General features: G+C 42.6%; 1 protein-coding gene across 5 annotated transcripts; it reads right to left on the bottom strand.

The window, feature by feature from the left end:
* Positions 1 to 8: 8 nt before the first annotated feature.
* Positions 9 to 21,624, bottom strand: txlng (taxilin gamma). Of its 5 annotated transcripts, none has more exons than XM_063880515.1 (11): positions 21,533 to 21,624; positions 17,949 to 18,057; positions 8,653 to 8,815; positions 8,014 to 8,105; positions 6,231 to 6,401; positions 5,235 to 5,429; positions 4,818 to 4,937; positions 4,638 to 4,712; positions 4,364 to 4,456; positions 4,189 to 4,284; positions 9 to 2,726 (listed from the first exon to the last, which is right to left on the bottom strand). In XM_063880515.1, exons 2-11 carry the CDS (start codon positions 18,039 to 18,041, stop codon positions 2,346 to 2,348), a joined length of 1,479 nt encoding a protein of 492 aa, XP_063736585.1. In that variant the 5' UTR covers positions 18,042 to 18,057; positions 21,533 to 21,624; the 3' UTR covers positions 9 to 2,345. The 5 variants fall into 5 exon arrangements, with proteins under 5 accessions (XP_063736585.1, XP_063736583.1, XP_063736587.1 ...); XM_063880513.1 differs by having other exon boundaries at positions 8,653 to 8,863; positions 21,533 to 21,617; XM_063880517.1 differs by having other exon boundaries at positions 8,713 to 8,815; positions 21,533 to 21,616.
* Between the last annotated feature and the right edge of the window lie 618 nt (positions 21,625 to 22,242).

The raw sequence follows: 22,242 nt of genomic DNA, 5'->3' as shown, positions 1-22,242 counted from the left end.
ATACATCCAACGTTTTTGCAAATTCTACAAAATGTTTATTGAAAAGCAAAACAGGACTTTAAGAACATTGTACAATCAAAGGGGTGTGGGCTAAACTCTTTCTCCCCCAACAAAAATAGAGCTCTCCAAAGTTGTGGTGACTCGTCCTCTCCTTCACAGTCTCACCTGCAGAGGTAGATTCTGACATTACCTGAGTCAGTCTGCGGCAACGCCAAAGCAAGAGCAAATCGATTCAATTGGACTGAAAAGTCTTCCTCAGACTACAACTATCCTAAAGACAATGACAAACCATCTTTTTGAATCCACACAATGAGGAGAAAAGTAGGAATGCCGGCGGGGGGGGACTGAAAGGCAACATCTCCCAGCAAACCTGATTCTCACTGACACATTGGAAAACAACACATTCAAATGGAGGAGCCACTGATCTGTTTACCAGAGCATGATGTAATGGAGAGTGGGATTCCGATGGGAAATAGAGATCAGATGGAGCCGTTAGAGGGTTATCTGAGGAATGTATTGGAGATTGTGGACCTGTTGTGAGATATTGCCTTGGTAGGGGATCAAACAGGATCTTCCAACACGGTAAACTGGAGAACCTGCAGAGGACACATTATTTCACATCTGCTGGCTGAGCTGACCATATGGAAATCAAATTTGAAAAAATCTCTTTATATTGCTTTAGTTGTTACTTCGCTGGGCATCACAACAACATATTTGTCTTGATCTGTATCACTTTAGTTTGAGTTTCCTACATTCCCCACATTAACCTACACTTTCCCTTATTACATTTCCTAGGAGGGACAGAAAACAGTTTTATTTGGGGCTACCTGTGGGAACAGAGGTGAGCTCTAATTTGTATTTATTTATTACAAGTTTATTCTTGAAGTATGACTTTCTATCAAAACACCATGGCCCGTCAGTAACAATGAAATCTATTTTGTATGGAGAGACCCAGTTTGTGAACCGGTTGTATTAACTGACAGGTACATTAGGTACATGAAGTGGAAAGCTGCTGACAGCCTGCAGAAAAGGAGGCTTTTTTTAAAGGAACTTCAATGAACTTCAGAAGGCAGAGCACCAGAGCTGGAAATAGGAAACTATAATATTTTTGATGTAGGCGTGTTGTGTCGGATGGTGAAATGTGCCCCTGCTGATGCTATAAAGAGGTCTATTGAGTAAGCTGTACATTTTTTGTTTTTGTTAGCAACAAAGCTAGCTAGTAGCGCTGCCGTTAGAAAAAAGAAGACAGAACTTTTAAAGGGGCATGTACATTCTGCATTTGATCCATGCTAGTGTTAGGAGCAGTGGGCTGCCATGTGTCGACCCTTGGGGAGCAGTGTAGGGAACGGTGCGTTGCTCAGGGACCCCTCAGTGGCATTTGGTCTTTTGGGGACTTTAACCAGTGACCTTCAGGTTCCCAAGCCAAGTCTATAACGTTACAACATTACCTGTTGAGTGACAGCTGTTGTGCCTTCCACAGCCCGCCTCACTGTCCACATGTTTTTAATCTTAAATGTCCGAAGCAACATCCATCAGGTCATGATCTGTTCCGCACATCTAGCTAGTTTGAGGTATTGAGCGTGAAAGGTGAACAGTAGCCCTGGTAACTGAACAGTATGTATGTCAGGCAGTAAAGTAAATATAACTAAAGGTTACATTTGTTTAACATTAAGTGTCAGCCCAACTAGTTAGCTTGCTTCCTGACAATTAGCATGTATGTAGCCAGCTAATTAGCATGTTTTAGATTACAGCAGCTCACCCCTGTCCCACAGGCAGTCACTGTCACCAGCGTTTAACCAGTTGCTCGTTTTGACACAGTTCTGTTCAAATCAAGGGAATTAAACCTGTTGTTGATGTGATGAAAAAATACCCTGTGGCCAAACAGATGTGAGACCAGCCTGGCTCCAACCCAACTCTGGATCTACACCACATCCCATTTCCTCCTTCACCTCCTCAGAGTCCCTCCTCCTCATTTTCAAAGTGACCTATGACAATATGCATGTGATAAACCCATTTTAATATGAAATCACTTCTGGTGAGACAGGACACTACAGGGAGAGTCCAACTGAAGAGAGGAATAAACAGCTTCAGTTGGACTGCACGGACATTCCCCGTGAGGATACAGTGATGGTAGAAACAGAGCAGCACGTGCTCAACACAAAGGGGGGGCCATGTTTTAGAATCCTTACAATCATTTAACTAGCCAAGAAAATATATATGGGTTCAGTTTCAGAGAGAGTCTAGAATAAAAAAAAGAAAATAAATCTATCCCCAATGAAGATGTTTTACAGGCCAGCTGTGGCCCTCTGACCCCCTCACCTACACACACAGGCCCTACAGGCGGGTCATTCCTGGGGTGAGGGGGGGGGCTGTGCGGGCTGGCTGCTGGGTGTAGCAGCAGTAGTATTTGTGTGAGTAGCAGCCGGTGTGGGGTCCAGTTCAGGAGGTCTGGGAGCTTCATGGAGGCCCTCTGTCTCCAGCCCTTCTCCCTGTGCCTCCCCTTCCTCCTCCACATCTTCCTCCTCCTCGTCGTCAGCCTCCTCCCTGACGGAGGGCTCCCCTGGCGGGGCTTCGGGGGCCTCTGTGGTCTCTGGGTCCCCCGGCTCCTGCAGGAGGCTCAGCTGGTTGTTGAGGTCGTTCCTCTCCTTCTGCAGCGCTCGGCACAGCCTCTCCAGCAGCTCCAGCTTCCCCTGCAGCGCTTTGAAGTGTCCGTCACGCAGAGTTTTCTGCAACACAGCACCAGCACCACTCATTGAAAGGAGCAGGAGGGATAATGTCACAGCTTTCTGTTATCTCTAATGAGTTACTTTGATCTGATGTATCATGCAATATGATTTTAGAAAATCTAGGAAAGAGGACATTAGGACAGGTTAATATTGTCATTATACTCATCTTGTCAGATTGTTTTATGGTAACCAAAAATAACTCAATGCCCTTCTCTAGAAAAAAAGGAGTATATGACTGAATGTATTAGAAGAATTTAGAGACATTGGCTCTCTTTTGGACCACTAAGAAGATGTTTGCGTGCATGTGTGTGGAGGGTTAGAGGAACTGGATAGAACACAATAATCTCTAGGGCTGCCCTCGACTAAAGATCTTTGCAGTCGACTAATAGTCGTCAATTCAGGCGGTTAGTCGACAAATCGTCTCACGTATATGATATGTTATGATTTATGAAAAAATGGTTTCAGTTTCAAAGGCTGATAAAGAACCTTATTATAACAGCATGGTACGTTGTGCTTCACATGAAATATAAAATACAACTAATAATTAACCGTTGAAATATAAATTAAACAGTGCACGTAGGAAGCGCACGAGAGTCACAGCGCACCGCACGGACGGAGCGGTCTGCCCAGCAGCGGTACAAACAGCAGAAGCTCCGGGAAGGATTCTTAATGTGTGTGTGAACAAGCAGCGAGCACACACACTGAGCATTGAGTTGTAGTTTCTATAATTCATATCCGAATATAACAACCCAATAAATACTACACAGGATACAGCGGCCAATATGCTCGTCGGCTGAAATCCCTCCCCACATTCCGCCCTGATCCTGAAATGAAAGCTTGAATTGATTGTTTGAGCTCAGAATGATTATATATATTACAGGTTTATGTACGTTGATACAAAGCTAGGCTACTGCGTGACTCACTGCTGCTGTTTTCCTTCGAGTCTGAGGAAGGGACACACGTTGTCGGGATAATAAAGCTCTGTGTTTTGATATGATGGCGTGGATACGGAGGCAACTTTTTTCCAGCTGAGTTTGCATGTCACCTCTTGGGGCTCGTCCTCTACTCGCTCAGAAGGATCGCACACTTTGGATATCCTGCCCGACAAAATAACTTCAGAACCAGGCAACAGCTCTGAATGAAGTCTGAGGGGTTTCAGGCTGACGTCTCAGAGCACATGCAGCAGGCAGATGGACTTTTTTTTTTTTTTACTAATAGACTAATGAAAAATGAGTTGACAAATACTTTTTTCGATTAGTCGAATAATGGGGAGCAGCCCTCATAATCAGTGAGCTTAGAGGTGTTGGTAACAGCTGTTTGAACAGAGCCAGGCTAGCCAGTTGCCCCTGCTAGGCTAACCCTGTCCTGACTCTGGTTCTGTCCCTCACACACAGCCTCTAATCTCACTCTCACACAGAAAGCCTGAGATATTTCCCAATCTTGGGTAGGTTAGGGTAGTCACCTCCTCAGCCATTTGCAGCAGAGCCTGGTTATTGCTCTCCCATTTGGTCCTCCACTGGGTCGTCTCCTTCTCCAGTTTCTTGATCTTCTTGGTCATCTGGAGGGAAATCCATACAGTTAACAGCTGTGAAAGCAGCGGGACACAACCCCTAACCGACAGGAAGTGTGTGAGTCACCTTCTCCATCTCTTGTCTGAAGGTGGTGAAGACCTCGTTGCTTTTAGCCAGGGTGCTCTGAAACTCCTCAAACTTGTCCATGTACAGGGAGAGCTAAGAGAGGAGGGCACAGAGGAGATGTGTCAGACTTTGAGCTGGGTTCACACCTGACTGCAGCAGGATGTGTGTGTGTGTGTGTGTGTGTGTGTGTGTGTGTGTGTGTGTGTGTGTGTGTGTGTGTGTGTGTGTGTGTGTGTGTGTGTGTGTGTGTGTGTGTGTGTGTGTGTGGTTGTACCTGTTGCTTGAGCTGGGTTTCCTGCTCCTTCATCAGCTCACACTTGCGTCTGGACTCTGTGGCGTCTTTCAGCAGCTGAAGCATCACAGCACAGTCAGTCAGACCCTAAACACTAACACTATGTGTCTGCTATCACCTCAGGGTGTAGTGCAGAGCGTCAGAAAGAACAGAAACACTCACAAAGTCTCTCTCCCTCTGCTGCTTCTCCTCCACCTCTCTCATCATCTCGGTGATTCTCTGCAGCTTGGCGTCCATCAGCTGCTGCTGCAGCTCCTTGTGCTTGAACACCTTGTCTATGTGCTGTGGGGGGAGAGGGGGCACATCATTTTTCCAAACATAAATGTAACCAGTGTTTTTTTTATTTTAGCTGTTCATAGCCCTAATTGTGAAGTATATGTGGTCCTGATTTTATTTTGTTTCCATCGTTGCTAGCATGGCATTGTTTTTTGTTTAATGGCCCACATGTTGAAGCATATTTGAATTACTGCTTTGAATTAAGTTCCACATGCAAACCAGCTCAGAGTGATCAGAGAAGGCAGGGCTCTCAAGGGGCTCACACATTGGGAGCTGCTTGAGAGGCAGGAGCAGCACTCGTACCTCTTCCCTGAGCTCATACTGCTCGATGAGCTTCTTCAGCTTCTCAGCCAGATCCATGTTCTCCTGCCGCAGCTTGGTGTTGTGGGAGCTGTGCTGTTCCATCTGCACCTCAATGTCGCTCAGCGTCATCTGGAAGTGCAGCATGGCCTCTTTCCTCTGCTCCTCATACTCCCTGGACCGCTGGGAGTTCTCATCCTGCAGCAGACAGGAGGGGACAGAGAGTGAGGGACGTGAGCTATGCCCACTGGCAGCAAATAGTATCATATAAGCAGAGAAGCACTGTTCTAAAACTTAAAAAGGGTCCTTCAGAATCAGAATTTAGAGGAGATGTTATCCAAGAAGGAACAAATCAAAGATTATAAAAGACAGGATTCAAAGATCACCCGTTTCATTAAACTAACAGCACATTCCTCCAGCAGCAAACTCCTTCAGGGTGCAGCCTGGATAAACACATCTTCACCTTCCTGGCATCTAACCTGTATCAGTTATAAATAGCATCTTTTTGGAAATGGTTATTTATAATGTTAAACCAAGAGGTGAACAATGAACGTATGATAAAACTGTTAAATGATCATACAGATTCACACCGTTTACTGAGTTGGGTGGCGTTTATTGAGTGAAGCTATATTTCTATTCATCATGTTTGAAAGGTGATATGCACAGGAAATGTAGTAATTAATGTAGTAATATATTTGTATTGCAGTCCATGTTTATAACGCCTGCAGGAGACAACACGATAGGAACACACAGGACAAAGTATCCAGCTGTGCGTTCAGCAGTCCATTTTTGAAAATGTTGTAGTTTCACTCTCTGCGAGACCATCAGAATGACTTCCCAGTGTTAGTACAGTCGGATCTTCTCAGAACTTTGGAAGTCTTATCCAAAGTTCTGTTGAATTCTCTGTCACTACTTCATGAACCGCATTACTATGACTACTGGAGCGCAGTCCAGACAGAAGGTGGAGAGCAGGTGCATCAGGAGTGGAGTGTACAGTACCTTCAGGGTCTTGTTGTGTCTCTGCAGCTCCCTGCAGAGGCTCTCCAGCTTGCTGCGGGCCAGGATGGCCTTGCTGTGCTCCCCCTGCAGGTGAACCTTCTCCTTCACTATCTGAGACTGTTTCTTCTGCACGGCTTTCAGACGCTTCTGCATGCAGCGGCTCTCCTCCAACTGAACACAGGAAAGGGAGCACATATTCAGACACAGCACCAAACTTATCTTTTTGGTATCTTGTAAATATTTTCCATTAGAATCCCAAAATGCTAAGATAACCCCCTAAAATGACCTTTCTAGAGACGTCATGTACAATGCTTAAAATGACCCCGTCAAAACACCATGGGTGTTTACGGTAAGACCTAACCCAAGATCCTCTGCAGAGTTTCTGAAGCTGTTTGTGTTGTTACACTGAACCATTTCGTTGTTTAACCGATGTATCTGATGAGTGGTAAACCTTTTTTTTTTTAATTAACGTTATCAACAGAGTAATATGTCTATTTAAAAGATGCACAGCGGGTCATTCGTTCTCAGCACAGGACAATTCGCCTTTTGCTAAGCCACACCCTAGAATGCAGACTGACGAATCACAGCGGAGCCAACAACGAACTCTGACAAAGCTCCGACACTTTCCTGCCAGCGCTCCATTGACTGTCTCAGATGTTCGTACTTTTAACACTGTCGTTTGTGGACTATAAGAAAGATATGGTTAAACGTTGTGCCTGGGGCACTTGTAAGACTGATAGTCGTTACCCAGAGAGGTTGGAGGTGGGTGTGCGTTTATTCCCCTTCCCCAAACCAAAATCAAAGCCTGACAAGTGTCGCCTGTGGATTAAACTTTGTGGACGTCCTCACTCTCAGCTGAACCCCTCAAGGATCGACTGGCACACATTTGTGTGTTCTAAGTTAAGACTTTTGTCTTTAACCCTACAGTTAAGTTAAACTATTCAGTATTCTGTGATTTCAATCTATACATTTGGTTGATGTATTGGCAGAAGATGGGTCGCCTTTTTCTATCTGTCTTGGCCCTGGCCACAACGATTGCTGTCTCGGGCTGTGGTGTTACTTTGACACCTCTGGGTTTATGCCACTTGTGGTAAGCTTGTGGAGGACTGTAGTTCTAGGCCTACAGATATGTTGGCGTTTTGTGTCTTACAGAGGTCCAGGGTATGGATAAGCCCGAAGATGTGGGCGCAGAACCCTGCGGAGCTATAAGATCACCTCGTTAATTACAGCTAGCCTGCTAACGTTGCCTATTATGGTTATGATACGCTAGCATATAAGGCTATACAACATTATACGTGCTTTGTGCTTTTGCTTTATAATAACGACGACAATAGTGAATATAGACCAACCCAGCTTTACAGGAACAGAGTTGCTCGTTGACATCATTTGTGCCAGCCTCCATCTGGATCATCAGCTGATGTGGCAACTCACTTTTTGATGGTGATCTATAGCTTTTGCCTCTATTTTGATCGCATTATGCTCATTTTTTGTTACCTTGATGTCCTGTATGTAACCCTCAAAGGTATACTGTAAACCTCTCTGTCTACTTCGGTCAGAAACAGCATTTGCTGTTTTGTAAAAGTCGGACAGCAGTTCAGCTGGAAGAGCTGCCAAAAACGCCATGTTGAAAGTATGTTTGTCGGACTTAGCAACAATAACCAAGGGGGGCGGGGCTTAGCGAAAGGTCAATTATGCACTTGTTCTCTCAAGAACCTGATGTTGCTGGAATATTTGATAACCCTATTTAGAATTCTAACTGTTCATATTCAGATACTCAGCTCACCAGGTCTGCATACTTCTTGCACAGAGCAGCTAGTTTCTCCTCAGGAGTGGCGAGGGAGTTCAGGGCCTGCATCAGGAGAACAACCTCCTTCCCTGCAACATGAACCAAAAACAGAATCACACAGGCTGAATGAACAGCAGGCTTTGACTCGAGGCCATTCAATCAATCACAATAGGAGCATAAAACTGTAACATGGAAAAATCTGGGGTTTCTTTTCTGTCTTTCAGCCTTCAGTCGGTCTTCTTTACTGGAGAAAGCTAAGCTCTGATCAATGCAAAGAATGTGCTGTACGCAAATATGAAGATGAATATAAAAATGTATTAACTTAGTCTTCTGATGGAGGAAAACGTCACGTGTTCTTTGGCCACAGCTGACCATAAATTGACTGGACTTCTTTCTGTGGATTGATATGACTGCACTAAGTCCCTTTGCTTAGAGCCTCCTCAGTAACGGTCTGCTATGGATAAAAAGCAGACGTCTGAAAGTCCAAATTGACCAATCAGAATTGAGTATTCAACTAAGCTGTAATATTCAGTTATACATTAATTCCAGTGAGTATTGTGGGTCTCATTTAGTATGAAGGATGTGCTTTTGTCAGGAATTCGACTTTTATACTAAGACATGAAATCTACTCTCTACCTGCCATCACGTGTGACCCAGGTGCATCTCTCAGAGCCAGACACATCGCAGCTTTCCTACCAAACGCCTGGTCGTCCCCGCTCTTCAGGTCTCCTCCGGGGTCCAGTTCAGTCTCTCCCAGGTCACTGGGGCTGTCCTCTCTGCCTGGAGTCTCCCCCCTCTCCTCCTCAGCACAGCACAGGCCCAAACCAAACGCCGCCGCTGCCGCCACCTCCACACACACACACACACACACACACACACACACACACACACACATTATTCTTTCCCCTTTAAGTTTCCAATTAGGTCGGAGGTTTCAACAGATGACTCGTGTCAGCTCTATCTGGTAATAGACTGCACTTTTCAAAGATTTGCAAGCCGATCACAAATACAGGTCAGAATTCACTCAATCAACACATCTAGGCAGCCAGACAAGGTGCACCTCCTTAGGGAGACTACGGTTACGTTGGAATTGTCTGTTTAGCTTAGGAAGGTTCCTGACGGAGCAAAATGACCCGGAAGTCCCTCAGTAGCAGCCATGACAAGAGCTGTTTGATTCTCTAGAGGAGTGGTAACCTGCCTTTTCAAGCCCAACATCATTTTTTATTCCAAATTGTAAACAGAGATCTACCAATCCGATATCTTCCAAAAAAAACACTTAGGAGTAAGACTGTTCATCTGATATTTATTTTTGCAATCAATTTCTGTTACAACAGGCTGAATGTACGTGCATACATACACAAAAGAAAAACACAGTTATGCACAGTTACTGTATCTGCTCAATGCACAATATTCATATTTACGGAAGGCATATCTGTTCAATACAAACTATTCACAGTATCTGCTCAATGCACAATATTTAGTTTCTCAGTTCAATTAACAATATTCACATTTACAGATATTAGCCTACAGTTCAATGAACACAATCCATATTAAGGTTCTCTGTTCAATGCACAATATCTGTCAATGCTCAAAGTTGCTCTATCAGCCTGACTTTAATGAGACTGCTGTGACTGCACATTATCTGTAAGTCTTTTGAAATCTGGTTGATGGTTAGTGATTGCCAGTCTGAGGCAGTCAGTAAGATGTGCGTCAGTCATACGAGTTCTATACTTGGATTTTATTATTTTCATTTGTGAAAAGGCCATTTCACATAAGTATGTGGAGCCAAAGTAGGCCTTCAGTTTAAGAACACATGACACAATCAGTAGATACCTGTCTCTACTCACGAGAGACCAAAAGTCCTGGTCTCTTGCTCTGGCCTTCAATTCAATGTCGCTTTGCATTTCAATAATCTCCATGTCAGCGCCCATAGGTAATGTAAACCCCTCCTGCATTTTAACTGACAGCTGTTCAATGTCAATGCTGAGGAAACGGTTTGATACAAAACCAACTACTTGCCCCATGTCTTGTACCTCCACAAATCGAGCGCCAAATTCTGATGTCAGTTTGTTCAAATGGGCGCAGAATTGTTCAAGATGAAAAGCGGTTTTGTCTGTGAGGTTTTGTGACACCTTTTCCAGATTTGGGAAGTTTGTCAGCCTCGCATGTCTTAACTGAGTGGTCCACCATCTGAGCTTCACTTTGAATGCCTCCACTGCGCTAATCATGTGACCAAGCTCTCGGTCTTTCCCTTGCAATTCTCGGTTAAGGTCATTGAGTTTTGCGGTCAGATCGGTAAGGAACCCCAAGTCCAATAACCAAGTATCGTCGGACAGCTGCTCATACTCCTGTTCCTCGACTTCAGAAAACTGATGATCTCTGGCAGCAAAGCCAGAAAAGGCTGGAGCACCTTGCCCCGACTTAGCCACCTTACATCTGCGTGAAGGAGCAAATCTCCATAAGCAGAGTCGAGTTCGGCTTTTGCGCGAATTGAATTGACTATTATAACAACAACATACATTACATGTGACATGTCAATTGCTTTAGCTGCCAATGCCTGTTGATGTATCACACAGTGATAGTTTACAAATGGTGGAAGGTCTGGCTCTTTTCTGCACAACGCGACGAATCCTGAAGGAACACCGATCATCGCCGGTGCCCCATCGGTTGTGAAGCACACTATTTTATGAATGGGAATCTTGTACACAAAGTCCTTGAATGCCTTGTACACGTCCTCACCCCTGGTTCTTTCTTTCAATTGGATAAGGGCCAGAAAGTCCTCCTTGACAGTAAAATCCGTGAAGACCATTCGGACAAACACACTTAGCTGTGTCTGTGGCGTCGGTAGACTCGTCAAATTGAATTGAAAAGTATTCAGAGAAAGATAAGTCTTTTAATACTTGCTGGGATACATCTTCGGACAATGACTCGACTCGTCTGGCTACAGTTGGTGCTCCAAGTGGTACACTTCTTATCCTTGCTTTTATGTCCTCTTTGTTTTTAAAATCAGCAAACAAGACGTCAGCTGTAACTCTCATTGCTTCTTTTATCAACTCACCATCGTAAATGGTTTTTTGTGCTTAGCCAAAATATGGCTAACTCGGAAGGACGTTTCTGTAGCTGCCTTGCTCTTTGCTGTAGGCGCGATGAAAAGCGACTGCTGTGCTTTTAGTCCTCTTTTCAGTTCATCAAATTATTTTGGCATATGAGGCATATAGTCTTCTCTTTTGCTCTTTTGCTGATGTGAAAAGAAATTCATGCTCCCATTCCGGGTGGAAATAATACGTTTTTGATTTCTTTTTGCCGGACCCTCAGCCACATCGATATTAACTGTTCGTTAAGGTTGGCAGAACTTGGCACAGTTTAAAGTTACTACTTTCTCAAGATGTCCATTAGGATATGATTTTTTTTTCAACCCCGCCCACAATTGCATGCAGCCTCAGCATAGACCTCAGCATATCAAATAACCAATTGGAGTTTGTAAAATGAGCTATGCGTGATTCAAATCAACAAGCCAGAGATAGGTCTAAAAAGCTTGTTAAAACAACCAACCAGGCTTCCGGTTTGGAACATGTAGTGATCAGACGTGCGAACGAGTGTCTCCTGATACCTTGAATTTAACTACCTTAAAACTCCTTGTTATGCAAACGGAAGTCGAGTATATATATTCAGTTAAGTATTTTATTTCATTTGTTACCAAAACCACACGTTCAGAACATGCCAAGCTCTCAGAAAACCAAAGGGGATACAGAGCCGAAGAAATCAACTCTTAGTAGCAAAGTGGCTAACATGGCGACGGCTACAGCTACTAACGAACTCGCTGGGATGCTAACAGCAGAAATGGAGAAGCAGCGTGAAAATCTTAAAGAGGACATGGCTGCACTCATTCACGCCTCTCTGGCGCCTATCCAGTCATCTATAGCTGGTTTTCGAGAAATGGTGGATACACTGGGACACAGAGTTACATCTGTAGAGATCACTGCAGGTGAGAACTTTGAAGCACTATATAAAGTGGAGAAAACCATATCTGAACTACAGGCTGCGAATGCTGCACTAGTAGACCGCGTCGATGACTTGGAGAACCGTTCTCGAAGAGCAAACCTCCGCATAATAAACGTGCCGGAGGGTAGTGAGCCCAACGGCGATATGGTGACTTTCATCTCCACGCTTTTGAAAGACGCGATGGGGACGCAGGTGTTTGCCACACCGCCTGAACTAGACCGAGCCCACCGTGCTCTTATGCGAAGACCCAAAGATGGCCAGCCACCTCGAGCAATCATTGTTGCTTTCCATAAGTATCAAGACCGGGAGAAAGCACTACGCTGGGCTAGGCAGAACGAGATGCTGTATAAGGGACACGCATTGAGGCTATATCCTGATCTGAGTGCCAACCTCTCTAAGAAACGGGCAGCTTACAAGACCGTCAAATCAGCTCTGTATAAGAAAGGGATTCAATTCAGGCTTCTCTACCCTGCGCGCCTAAGAGTGTCTTATGGAGGAGAGACGCTGATGTTCGAGACACCATCGGATGCTGAGACGTTCTACGCTCGGAGGATTGAGAGGAAGGCCGACATTTCTGATGTTCCGGAACATGAGGATTAACTGAACACTGAATATCAATGACGCCGGGTAAAGTAGCAGCCACGGCTAGCTCAGGCTAACTCAGTGTAGCATAATTCTTGACTAGCAACGTTATCATACATTAACAATGGCCGGCCGTCACAAGACTTTTTAACTTGTTGTTTTAGTACGGCATGTCTAAGTGTTATTTTTATTTCATATGACTGAAAACTGAACCTTGATTTATGGTTGGAGTTTATTGGTTCCATTAATATTAAGGAGACCTCGAAAGCAAAGTTTAGATGATTAAGGTGAATTGTTGGAAGTGTTCAGAAGGGGGAGGAATCCTGCGCGCTGCCAGTTTGGCAGACAAAAGGAGTGTTGGGAATCTGGGGTTAATGACTGGATCTTTTTGTCTTTTCTATATACTGTACATATTTTGGATTGCATTATGTTGTTTTCTGTTGAGGGAGGGAGGCGTGGCATCTACATGGTTATGCACAAAACGAGTCATGTACACTACACTTTTGACTTTATTGTGTGGCTATGACTGACAGTTTACAGGGTGGGGGTGGGGGGTCAACGATCAGTTTCGCATCATGGAACGTTAAAGGGCTCAACAGTCCAGTAAAGAGATCTAAAATATTTACTCACCTTAAGAATTTGAAAGCTGATATTATATTTCTTCAAGAAACTCACCTACGTAATTCTGACCAACTACGTTTAAAAAAACAATGGGTAGGACAAATCTTTCATTCTGGTTTTAATTCTAAAGCAAGGGGAACAGCAATAATACTACACAAGAAAATTCAGTTCACCTGTTCTGGTGTTGTATCTGACTCACAAGGTCGTTATGTTATTGTCTCTGGACGGCTTTTCCATACCCCTGTTGTACTAGTGAACCTGTACGCTCCTAACTGGGATGATGCAGGGTTTGTGCAACAACTTGTCTGTAAACTACCAGATCTAAATTCTCATTTTTTGATTTAGGGGGTGACTTTAACTGTGTCATGGACCCAAACTTAGACAGATCCAACCCTAAAGTACAGACCCTATCAAAAATGGCCAGTACATTTTTAGAATTTTTTGGGCATGCAGCATGTGTAGATCCATGGCGCGTTTTGAATCCTCAAAGCAAAACTTTTTCATTTTTTTCTCATGTCCATCATTCATACTCGAGAATTGATTACTTTTTCATTGATCAAAAACTGATGTGCTCCTTAGAAGGTTGAATATGGTGCCATCGTACAATCAGACCACGCCCCCGTACTTATGCATCTCTCTTTCAACCACACTAACACTAGTCGTCCTCAATGGCGCTTTAATACTGCATTATTATCAGATGAGACGTTCTGCATTTTAATCTCTATAGCCATCGATAGTTTTTTGAAAACAAACAGAACAGACTCAGTTTCTCCATCATTACTTTGGGAAACACTTAAAGTTGTTGTTAGGGGGGAGATAATAGCATATTCAGCCTTTATGAATGGAGAGAGAAAGAGAAAAAAAAAACTGTTAATGGATTCAATATTTGATTTAGACAGGCAATGTGCCGCATCTCCAAGTCCCTTACTCTACAAAGAGAGGATAGATCTTCAGACTCAGTATAATTTACTGTCTACTTCAGAAACAGAGCAACTTATTATGCGATCACGTGGGATGTTTTATGAACATGGTGAAAAGGCAGGCCGGCTTCTGGCTCACCAACTAAAATCTAAATCTGCATCACAACACATTTCTCAAATTGAAGATACTACAGGAAAGCTGACCACAGACCCTTTAGAAATAAATTCTACCTTTAAGAACTACCATTTTGATTTGTATAATTCAGAATCATTTAAAGACACAACACTTTTTTACGTTTTTTTGATAAAATACAAGTTCCCACCCTCTCTGATGACCAAACAAAGCAACTAGACCAACCACTGAGCCATGAAGAGGTTACCTCAGCCATCTCTGCCATGCAAAATCGGAAGGCCCCAGGACCCGATGGGTTCCCAATTGATTTTTACAAGAAGTTTTCTGGTCAGCTAGCCCCCCTGCTGTTAGACATGTTTAACCACTCCATGTCCCAAGGTAAATTGCCAGGATCCCTTACTGAAGCATCAATTACACTTTTGCTGAAACCCGGTAGGGATGCATGTAAATGTGGTTCATACAGACCAGTGTCGCTGTTGAATTCTGATGTTAAAATACTCTCTAAAATGTTAGCTATGCGATTGGAGGCACCCTTGCCACACCTGATTTCAACAGACCAGACGGGCTTTATTAGAGGGCGGTATTTGTTTTCTAATGTGCGACGTCTTTTAAATGTACTATACAGCCCTTCACCTGACATCGTACCAGAAGTTTTGGTTTCCTTAGATGCGGAAAAGGCATTCGACCGCGTGGAATGGGATTATCTTTTTTTTACTTTGAAGCAATTTGGTTTTGGTAAAACGTTTAGCCAGTGGATCCAACTTCTTTATTTCTCCCCACAGGCATCAGTGGTCACAAACCAGCTGCGCTCACAAAGCTTTACTTTATCTAGAGGTACTAGACAAGGTTGCCCACTTAGTCCACTTTTATTTACAATAGCAATAGAACCACTATCCCTTGCTTTAAAATCTGCACCCTCAATAAAGGGTATTCCCAGATGGGGAGTGGACAATAAGCTATCCCTTTATGCAGATGACATGCTGCTTTTCATCTCAGACCCACTATCAAGTATCAATGACATACTTTCACTGCTACACACTTTTGGACAGATTTCTGGCTACAAACTTAATTTATCAAAGAGCGAATGCTTACCTGTAAATAAATCAGCGAGGGAAATCCCAAATCAGGCACTACCATTTCATATATCAAGGTCAGGTTTTAAATATTTAGGCATTAAAATAACTCCTGCCTTCAAAGATCTTTTTGATGAGAACTTTGCCCCCCTTATTGTTAAACTTAAATCAGACCTACAAAGGTGGGATATCTTACATTTGACCTTAGCTGGCAGAGTGAATTGTGTCAAAATGAATGCATTACCAAGGTTTCTGTTTCTGTTTCAATGTCTCCCTATTTTCTTATCAAAATCCTTTTTCCATCAGATAGATAAATTAATCTCAAAGTTCATATGGAATGGTAAAATTCCTAGGATAGGTAAAGACTTACTCCAGCGACCAAGAGCAGTGGGTGGGTTGGCCCTCCCTAATTTTAGGAACTATTATTGGGCAGCAAACATCCACAAAATAACATATTGGGTGCAATCTCCAGATACAGATTGGTGCGAGTTGGAGTGCAGGTCATGCATGTCGACCTCTCTACATGCTCTGGCTTCATTTAGCCTTCCTATCAAGATTTTGCAGTTTACACATAACCCCGTGGTCATCTCTACCCTTAGAATATGGACTCAGTTTAGATGGCATACTAACACAAGGGGAACACTTTTGATTCAGAGCCCGCTGTGTAATAATCATAGATTTCTACCAGCCAAATTAGACCAGGCCTTTGCAGGATGGCATAGGAAAGGGATCAAAAGATTTAGTGATCTTTATGAGAATGGGATATTTTCTAGTTTCAATGATTTGATTTCCAAGTATGACCTTCAACAAACTGATTTATTTCGTTACTTTCAAGCTCGCCAATTTGCTAAAAGCCATAGCTCAAACTTCCCGGCTCTCCCGACAAAGTCCCTAGTGGACTCACTTTTGCAAGTTCCTTCCTGGTTGAAAGGTTTTACAGCGCATTCTTATTCATTGATTATGTTACTTGATCATGTTAAGATAGGCAAGATCAAAAATGTATGGGAAAAGGAACTTGGAACTGAGATTTCAGAAGAGGTTTGGACTAAAGCTCTAACAAGAGTGAACAACAGCACTTCCTGTGCAAGACTGGGTTTAATCCAATTCAAGGTTGTACATCGAATACACTGGTGTAGAGCTAAGATATCCTCTTTCTATCCTAATGTAGATAGCAAATGTGTAAGATGTCATGTTAATGTAGCTGACTTGACACATATGTTTTGGTCATGCAATACATTAGTAGGATACTGGTCAACTATATTTGATGTACTATCTGAAGTTCTAGAGACGACTTTAGAACCATGCCCTATGATTGCCATATTTGGTGTACCTGACGTAGAAACAAACTTGACACGAAAACAACTCAACATCATAGCATTTGTATCTTTATTGGCACGTAGGCAAATTTTACTGCTTTGGAAATCAAGCGCTCCACCCACTGCAGCACAGTGGCTTAAAGATGTAATGATGTTTTTACACCTGGAGAAGATCAAATTCACAATAAGAGGTTCTAACAAATTCCTCTCAGTGTGGGGATCACTAATGTCATATTTTAGTAACCTCCAAGCCTTACCGATGTAGTGAGTGGACATTTTAGCTGAATCTAGAGTAATTACTTCCCCACCTCTATATTCAAGCTACACTGTAAACACCTGACTATATTAATCACAATGGTTGTCATGATATAGCTTTGAAAGCGTGCCATCCTTCACAGAAATCATATTTGTATATTTATGTTTCAATGTCAAGTATGTTTTTTCATTCTAACTATCTGTATTGTAAAACTTCTATATACATATATATATTTTTATTTGTATTTTTATTATTTGGTCCAGTCAGGGTGGGATGGGATGGGATGGGAGGGGGGGATTCTTGTGTGTAAGAAAAACAAAAACTCATGTAACTGTACTGATGTGTCTCTGTTTATAACCTATATTTTTCAATAAAAAGAAATAAAAAAAAAAAAAACAACCAACCAGAGCATGAACATTTTTTATTTTTTTTTTAAATGTGAAAATGCTATGGATCGACAGTGAAGGCTTTGAAGATCGACCAGTCGATCGCAATCGACCTGTTGGTTACCCCTGCTCTAGATGATAGGAAAGGAGCTCTGAAACTTTCTTTATAACTTCCTTTAGTTTACGAAACACTGGACCTTCCTTTAGAAAGAAAAGGAGAAAATGCTGTTCCTCAAAGCCTTGTGGCCGCAAATTTAACAGTGACACAACGTTCGGCCGTTCACAGAAACAAACGATCTTGACGAGAAATGACATCATGAAAGTTACGGTGCTTATTAAGCAGTTTAAAACTGATGCCAACTGTGTTGGTTGAATAGAGTATCAAAACTAACAAGGATTGAAATATCAGATTTGTATTTTAAATGTTGAAATACTTACGGTAGGTTTTTGATGAAAAAAAGGATGGCTTTGGAGTTAATAGCAAAACGTGCAAAGAAATTCAAAGCTATTTTTAGAAAAACAATTGTATCTAATCCGGTGCAGTTTAAGGGATATTTCATAGGTTACTTGACAGTATCATCAATGGCATTACAAAAACAGAAGACAACCTCACACTCATAAAGCAAAGATTAACAGTGCTTACCTGACATGGGCTGTCCAGGTCGGGGGGAGATTCGCTGCCTCCCACTATTCTTCTGGTCGCCACATCAATCTTACAAACGCTTGTTGTCTCCATCAGTCTTGATGACAAGCTAGAAGTGTAAGGTAAAGCAGAATTGTTTGAGAAATATTTATTAAATTATAACATGGACATAACAAGGTGATGAAGATTAGGGCTACTTTCATTTTCATAGATTCAAAATCTCTATCTATTTCATAATTCAAATCACCGGGGCTTTATCGGCATGGTAGTGTCAGGTAAGGTAACTGTTCCAAAAGCATCAAATACAGGACAAAGTATACAACATAATTGATAATAATATAAATACAACATTAACAAAGTATTGTTTGTTATGTATATTATATTTTGTAGAAGTAGAGATGAACAACTTCTATCTTTGAATACACAAAGTGTGTGTGTGGTTTATTTGTACAGCTATATATCCATAACGCCACAATGACACTGTCCAACTGGTACCGAGTGTGAAGGCTAGCCATCACATAAAAGGCACATAACTCCAATTTCACATTGGAAACTTCAGAATAGTATCCTCGCAGCTGAATCTGATCAGCTTTGAGTACTTTCCCAATACAGACAACGCTGTGTGTTATTGATTGTATTACCCAATTTGTTAACAGAGACAATGGACTGAGCTACATGTCTATATGGACTTGATGGGAACACATCGGAGCTGATGTTCCACAGGCTTACAGCATCAGGGGTAGGGAAACAGCATGTCAGAGATCCAATGTCAAAAGTATAACTTCTCTGAAACTGTACCTAGCTTTTGTAGTGGTGGCGGTGGTGGCAAAGTCCATAGGGGCTTGGCCTGGGAACTGGAAGGTCACCAGTTCAAGTCCCCGAAAGACCAAGTGCCACCGTGGTGTCCCTGAGCAAGACACTGGTTACCTACACTGCTCCCCGAGCGCCGTACATAATGGCAGCCCACTGCTCCTAACACTAGGATGGGTCAAATGCAGAGACCGCATTTCGTTGTCCTAGTACTTGTACTCTGTGCAATGACAATAAAGTTGAATCTTTCAATCTTTCTTTCGTATTGTGGCTGCCAAGTAACACAGCACCATTAATAGAAATACTCTTAATGCTGTTTAGTGACAAGCTGCAGGCTATGAGGGTAAACGCGTCCACCATCTCCTGGATTACCAACTACCTCACAGACAGGTCACAGTATGTCCGGCTGGGCAGTGTTCTGTCTGATGTGGTGGTTGGTAGTACAGGAGCCCCACAGGGAACTGTGCTGTCTCCTTTCCTGTTCACCTTATACACCACTGACTTTAAATACAGCTCAGAGTCATGCCACCTGCAGAAATGTGTATGAGGGATGGACAGGAGGAGGAGTACAGAGCACTGGTGGAGGATTTTGTTAAGTGGACTGGAATAAACCACCTGCTTCTGAATGTGCCCAAGACCAGAGAGATGGTCATTGCCTTCAGGAAGAAGAGGACCTCTCCACTGCCCCTGTGCATTCTGGGAGAGGATGTGGCTGTGGTGGAAGACTATAAGTACCTTGGAATGCACCTTGACAACGGACTGAACTGGAGGGCCAACACTGACGCTGTGTACAAGAAGGGGATGAGCCAACTCTATTTCCTGAGGAAGCTGAGATCCTTCGATGTGTGCAGCAAGATGTTGGAGGGGGGCAGCATTAGAGCCGGTGACACCAGCAGACTGGAAAAACTAATTAAGAAAGCTGGCTCTGTCATCGGCATCAAACTGGACCCTGTTGAAGCTGTGGTGGAGAGGAGGACTCTGAACAAACTGTTGTCCATCATAGATAACCCCACCCATCCTCTCAACCTGCAGCTGGAAGGACAGCAGAGCTCCTTCTCCAACAAACTGCTCCAGCTCCGCTGTCACAAGGATAGATACAGGAGAACATTCCTACCCACTGCAATAACCCTCTATAACAATTCACCTCTGGCTGGCAGAAAACTCACTGCCCCATAGCCTCTCTGTAAACTGGACTTAACATGCACATTTATATTATATTTTATTTAATATTCCATTTCATTTCACAATTCTATCTGTATACTTCTTATTTTTATTTCTAATTATTGGTTTTGCTTCATATTGTATTTTACTGCTGTAACAAAAAAAGTTCCCAGTTTGGATGAATAAAGTAATTCTGATTAGCAATGCAACAAGACCAGACAGCAGTCCACCACGTGTGTACAGGAGCAGGCTGCCTGTCACCCTGCATCTCTCAGCCTGTTCCATTTCATGGCAGTACGGATTCCCCTCTGATTTTAACATACAGAAGGTCTCCCAACCACACATTATATAAATTAATTCAGATGCCCCCTACCACCACTCCGCTTCAGTCATCTCAGACCTACACAATACAACGTTTACTGTTTACTGTCAACGTTAGCTTAGCTTTAGCTTAGCAGCGTTGCACAAACTTTCACATTAAAGGATCAACAGGTTGCAGATCTCTAGACATGACATTCTAAACTACATAACCTCGGGGACACAAAAACAAGTCATTGTAGCTAATAAGCCCTGTCGTGTGTTGGTGTGCACTGCGCAAACTGATAAAAAGAAACAATGTTAAAACTTCACGAGCCTGTAAAATGCCACTGAAATGGTCGAGTTGAATGGCAGTTTTTGATATTTGGACTGTAAACTCAAGAGACACGATACAAAACGGGTCGTTATATATCAGAACGAACTCCATCTGCACGAAACGAAACCCACACAGAGCGCCTGAGACCCAGCTGCTGCAGCTGGCAGCATAGCACACTTAGCCAACACTAACCGTATTGTTCACTTAAAAAAATGACAACTTTAGGATAACGGCCTTCTTATAACTTAACGACAAGTCAACTAAAAGAATAAAGACGCATGTCATGTAGTGTATAACGTTAAATATTTGGAAAGGAGATACGTAACGGGGGTTCTGGTGATCACGGGAAGTAACGTATGCTAACGTTAACCAACTCAACAAACTTTTGAATATATATTAAATAGAGTGTAATTGTTGAGCCGAATTGAAAGATACACCCTTCAACACATAGCACGGTTTAAATGGATAGAGTTTAAGTAATGTGGTGTATAATATCAACGATACAGCCGTAAACCTGAGAGATGTTAAAGGGAGTCTGGTGTGACGTTCCATAGGTCAGGACAGACGGGCGCGTACGGTTCCTGGTTATGATAGCTAGCTAGCGTCAGTTAGCTCTACGCACAGCAAGCCTTACACTGTTTATCACTACAAATAAACTATTGTTAACATATCAAGTTTGAGGAGTCAAGCGTAAATGGCTCTTAACACCAGGTAATCTGGGAAAGGGTACATCATAATTATAATGTAAGCGTACAAGTTTGCTACTGTTAGCAGGGCTAATGCTAATCTTGTGCTAAAAGCTAGTTGGTGGCTAGTCCTGATGGTTAACACTGAAAGTGAACTTTACTTCGGCAAAAATCAAATGTGTGACAAAGAATACACAAGTCACACTTTCCAGCTGATAGTGACAGGTAATTTACACCTTTGAAGTTATATCGAAAAAAGCAAACACGGTGCTAAAATGCTAGAGCGTTTTTACCTGTATTTTCACACTGGATGGAAGCAGGACACTGTCATCAAGCTGGTTCACACTGTCAGATAACATGTACACTTCCGGTTAAATCTTTTCAAACTACAGCAGATGTCGAACGCCTGCAAAGAACAAATATATAAATAGTATAACAATTGTACTCAGTACTTTATAGAATGCGTATGGATACACGTTTGTTTCACTGTGTATCAGGCAATGAAGAAGATGTAGTGTCACTAGTTTTTATCAAGGATTATTATAATAATCCTTCATAATTGTTTTTGCTACTGTTGTATGTGAAGTAAATATCAGAGTTATTCCTCTGATACTATGGATACTATTGATGAACTTCACAGCAAATACACTATTAGGCTTGTAGTTTGAAGGAAGTACACTCATAATTCCGGTAGTAATCTGACTAATTTGATACAGAGGCGTTATGGATATATAGTTTGATACTGAGCTCGGCGCCTCATGGATCTTTTTCAGAGAGGGAGGAGAAGAAAAACAAGAAAACAGTGAGACTTGATACCAAAAACTAACAAAAGCAACCCCCTTACAGTATATAAGTCAGTTCATCCAATAATATTAGCTTTATTGTATTAGTAAAATTTGATACCTCTTTGAGGTTGGTTTAAATTCTGAATTCCACATATGAAGGCCATGCAGCTGGGTACACGGTGCCTGTGCACACTTCTGTGAATAAACTATTATTATCA

The sequence above is a fragment of the Eleginops maclovinus genome, chromosome 4 (genome assembly GCF_036324505.1).
Source record: "Eleginops maclovinus isolate JMC-PN-2008 ecotype Puerto Natales chromosome 4, JC_Emac_rtc_rv5, whole genome shotgun sequence".
NCBI lineage: Eukaryota > Metazoa > Chordata > Actinopteri > Perciformes > Eleginopidae > Eleginops > Eleginops maclovinus.
Note: the sequence above shows the minus strand (reverse complement) of the source record. Positions and strands in the feature narration are given on the sequence as shown.

Excerpts from the sequence above, each read along its gene's own strand:
- txlng (XM_063880513.1), bottom strand. The coding sequence starts at position 18,041 with ATGGAGACAACAAGCGTTTGTAAGATTGATGTGGCGACCAGAAGAATA. Across the intron at positions 8,864-17,948 it reads ACCTGGACAGCCCATGTCAG|GTGGCGGCAGCGGCGGCGTT; the intron begins GTAAGCACTGTT and ends GTGTGTGTGGAG. Across the intron at positions 4,457-4,637 it reads AAACCCAGCTCAAGCAACAG|CTCTCCCTGTACATGGACAA; the intron begins GTACAACCACAC and ends CTCCTCTCTTAG.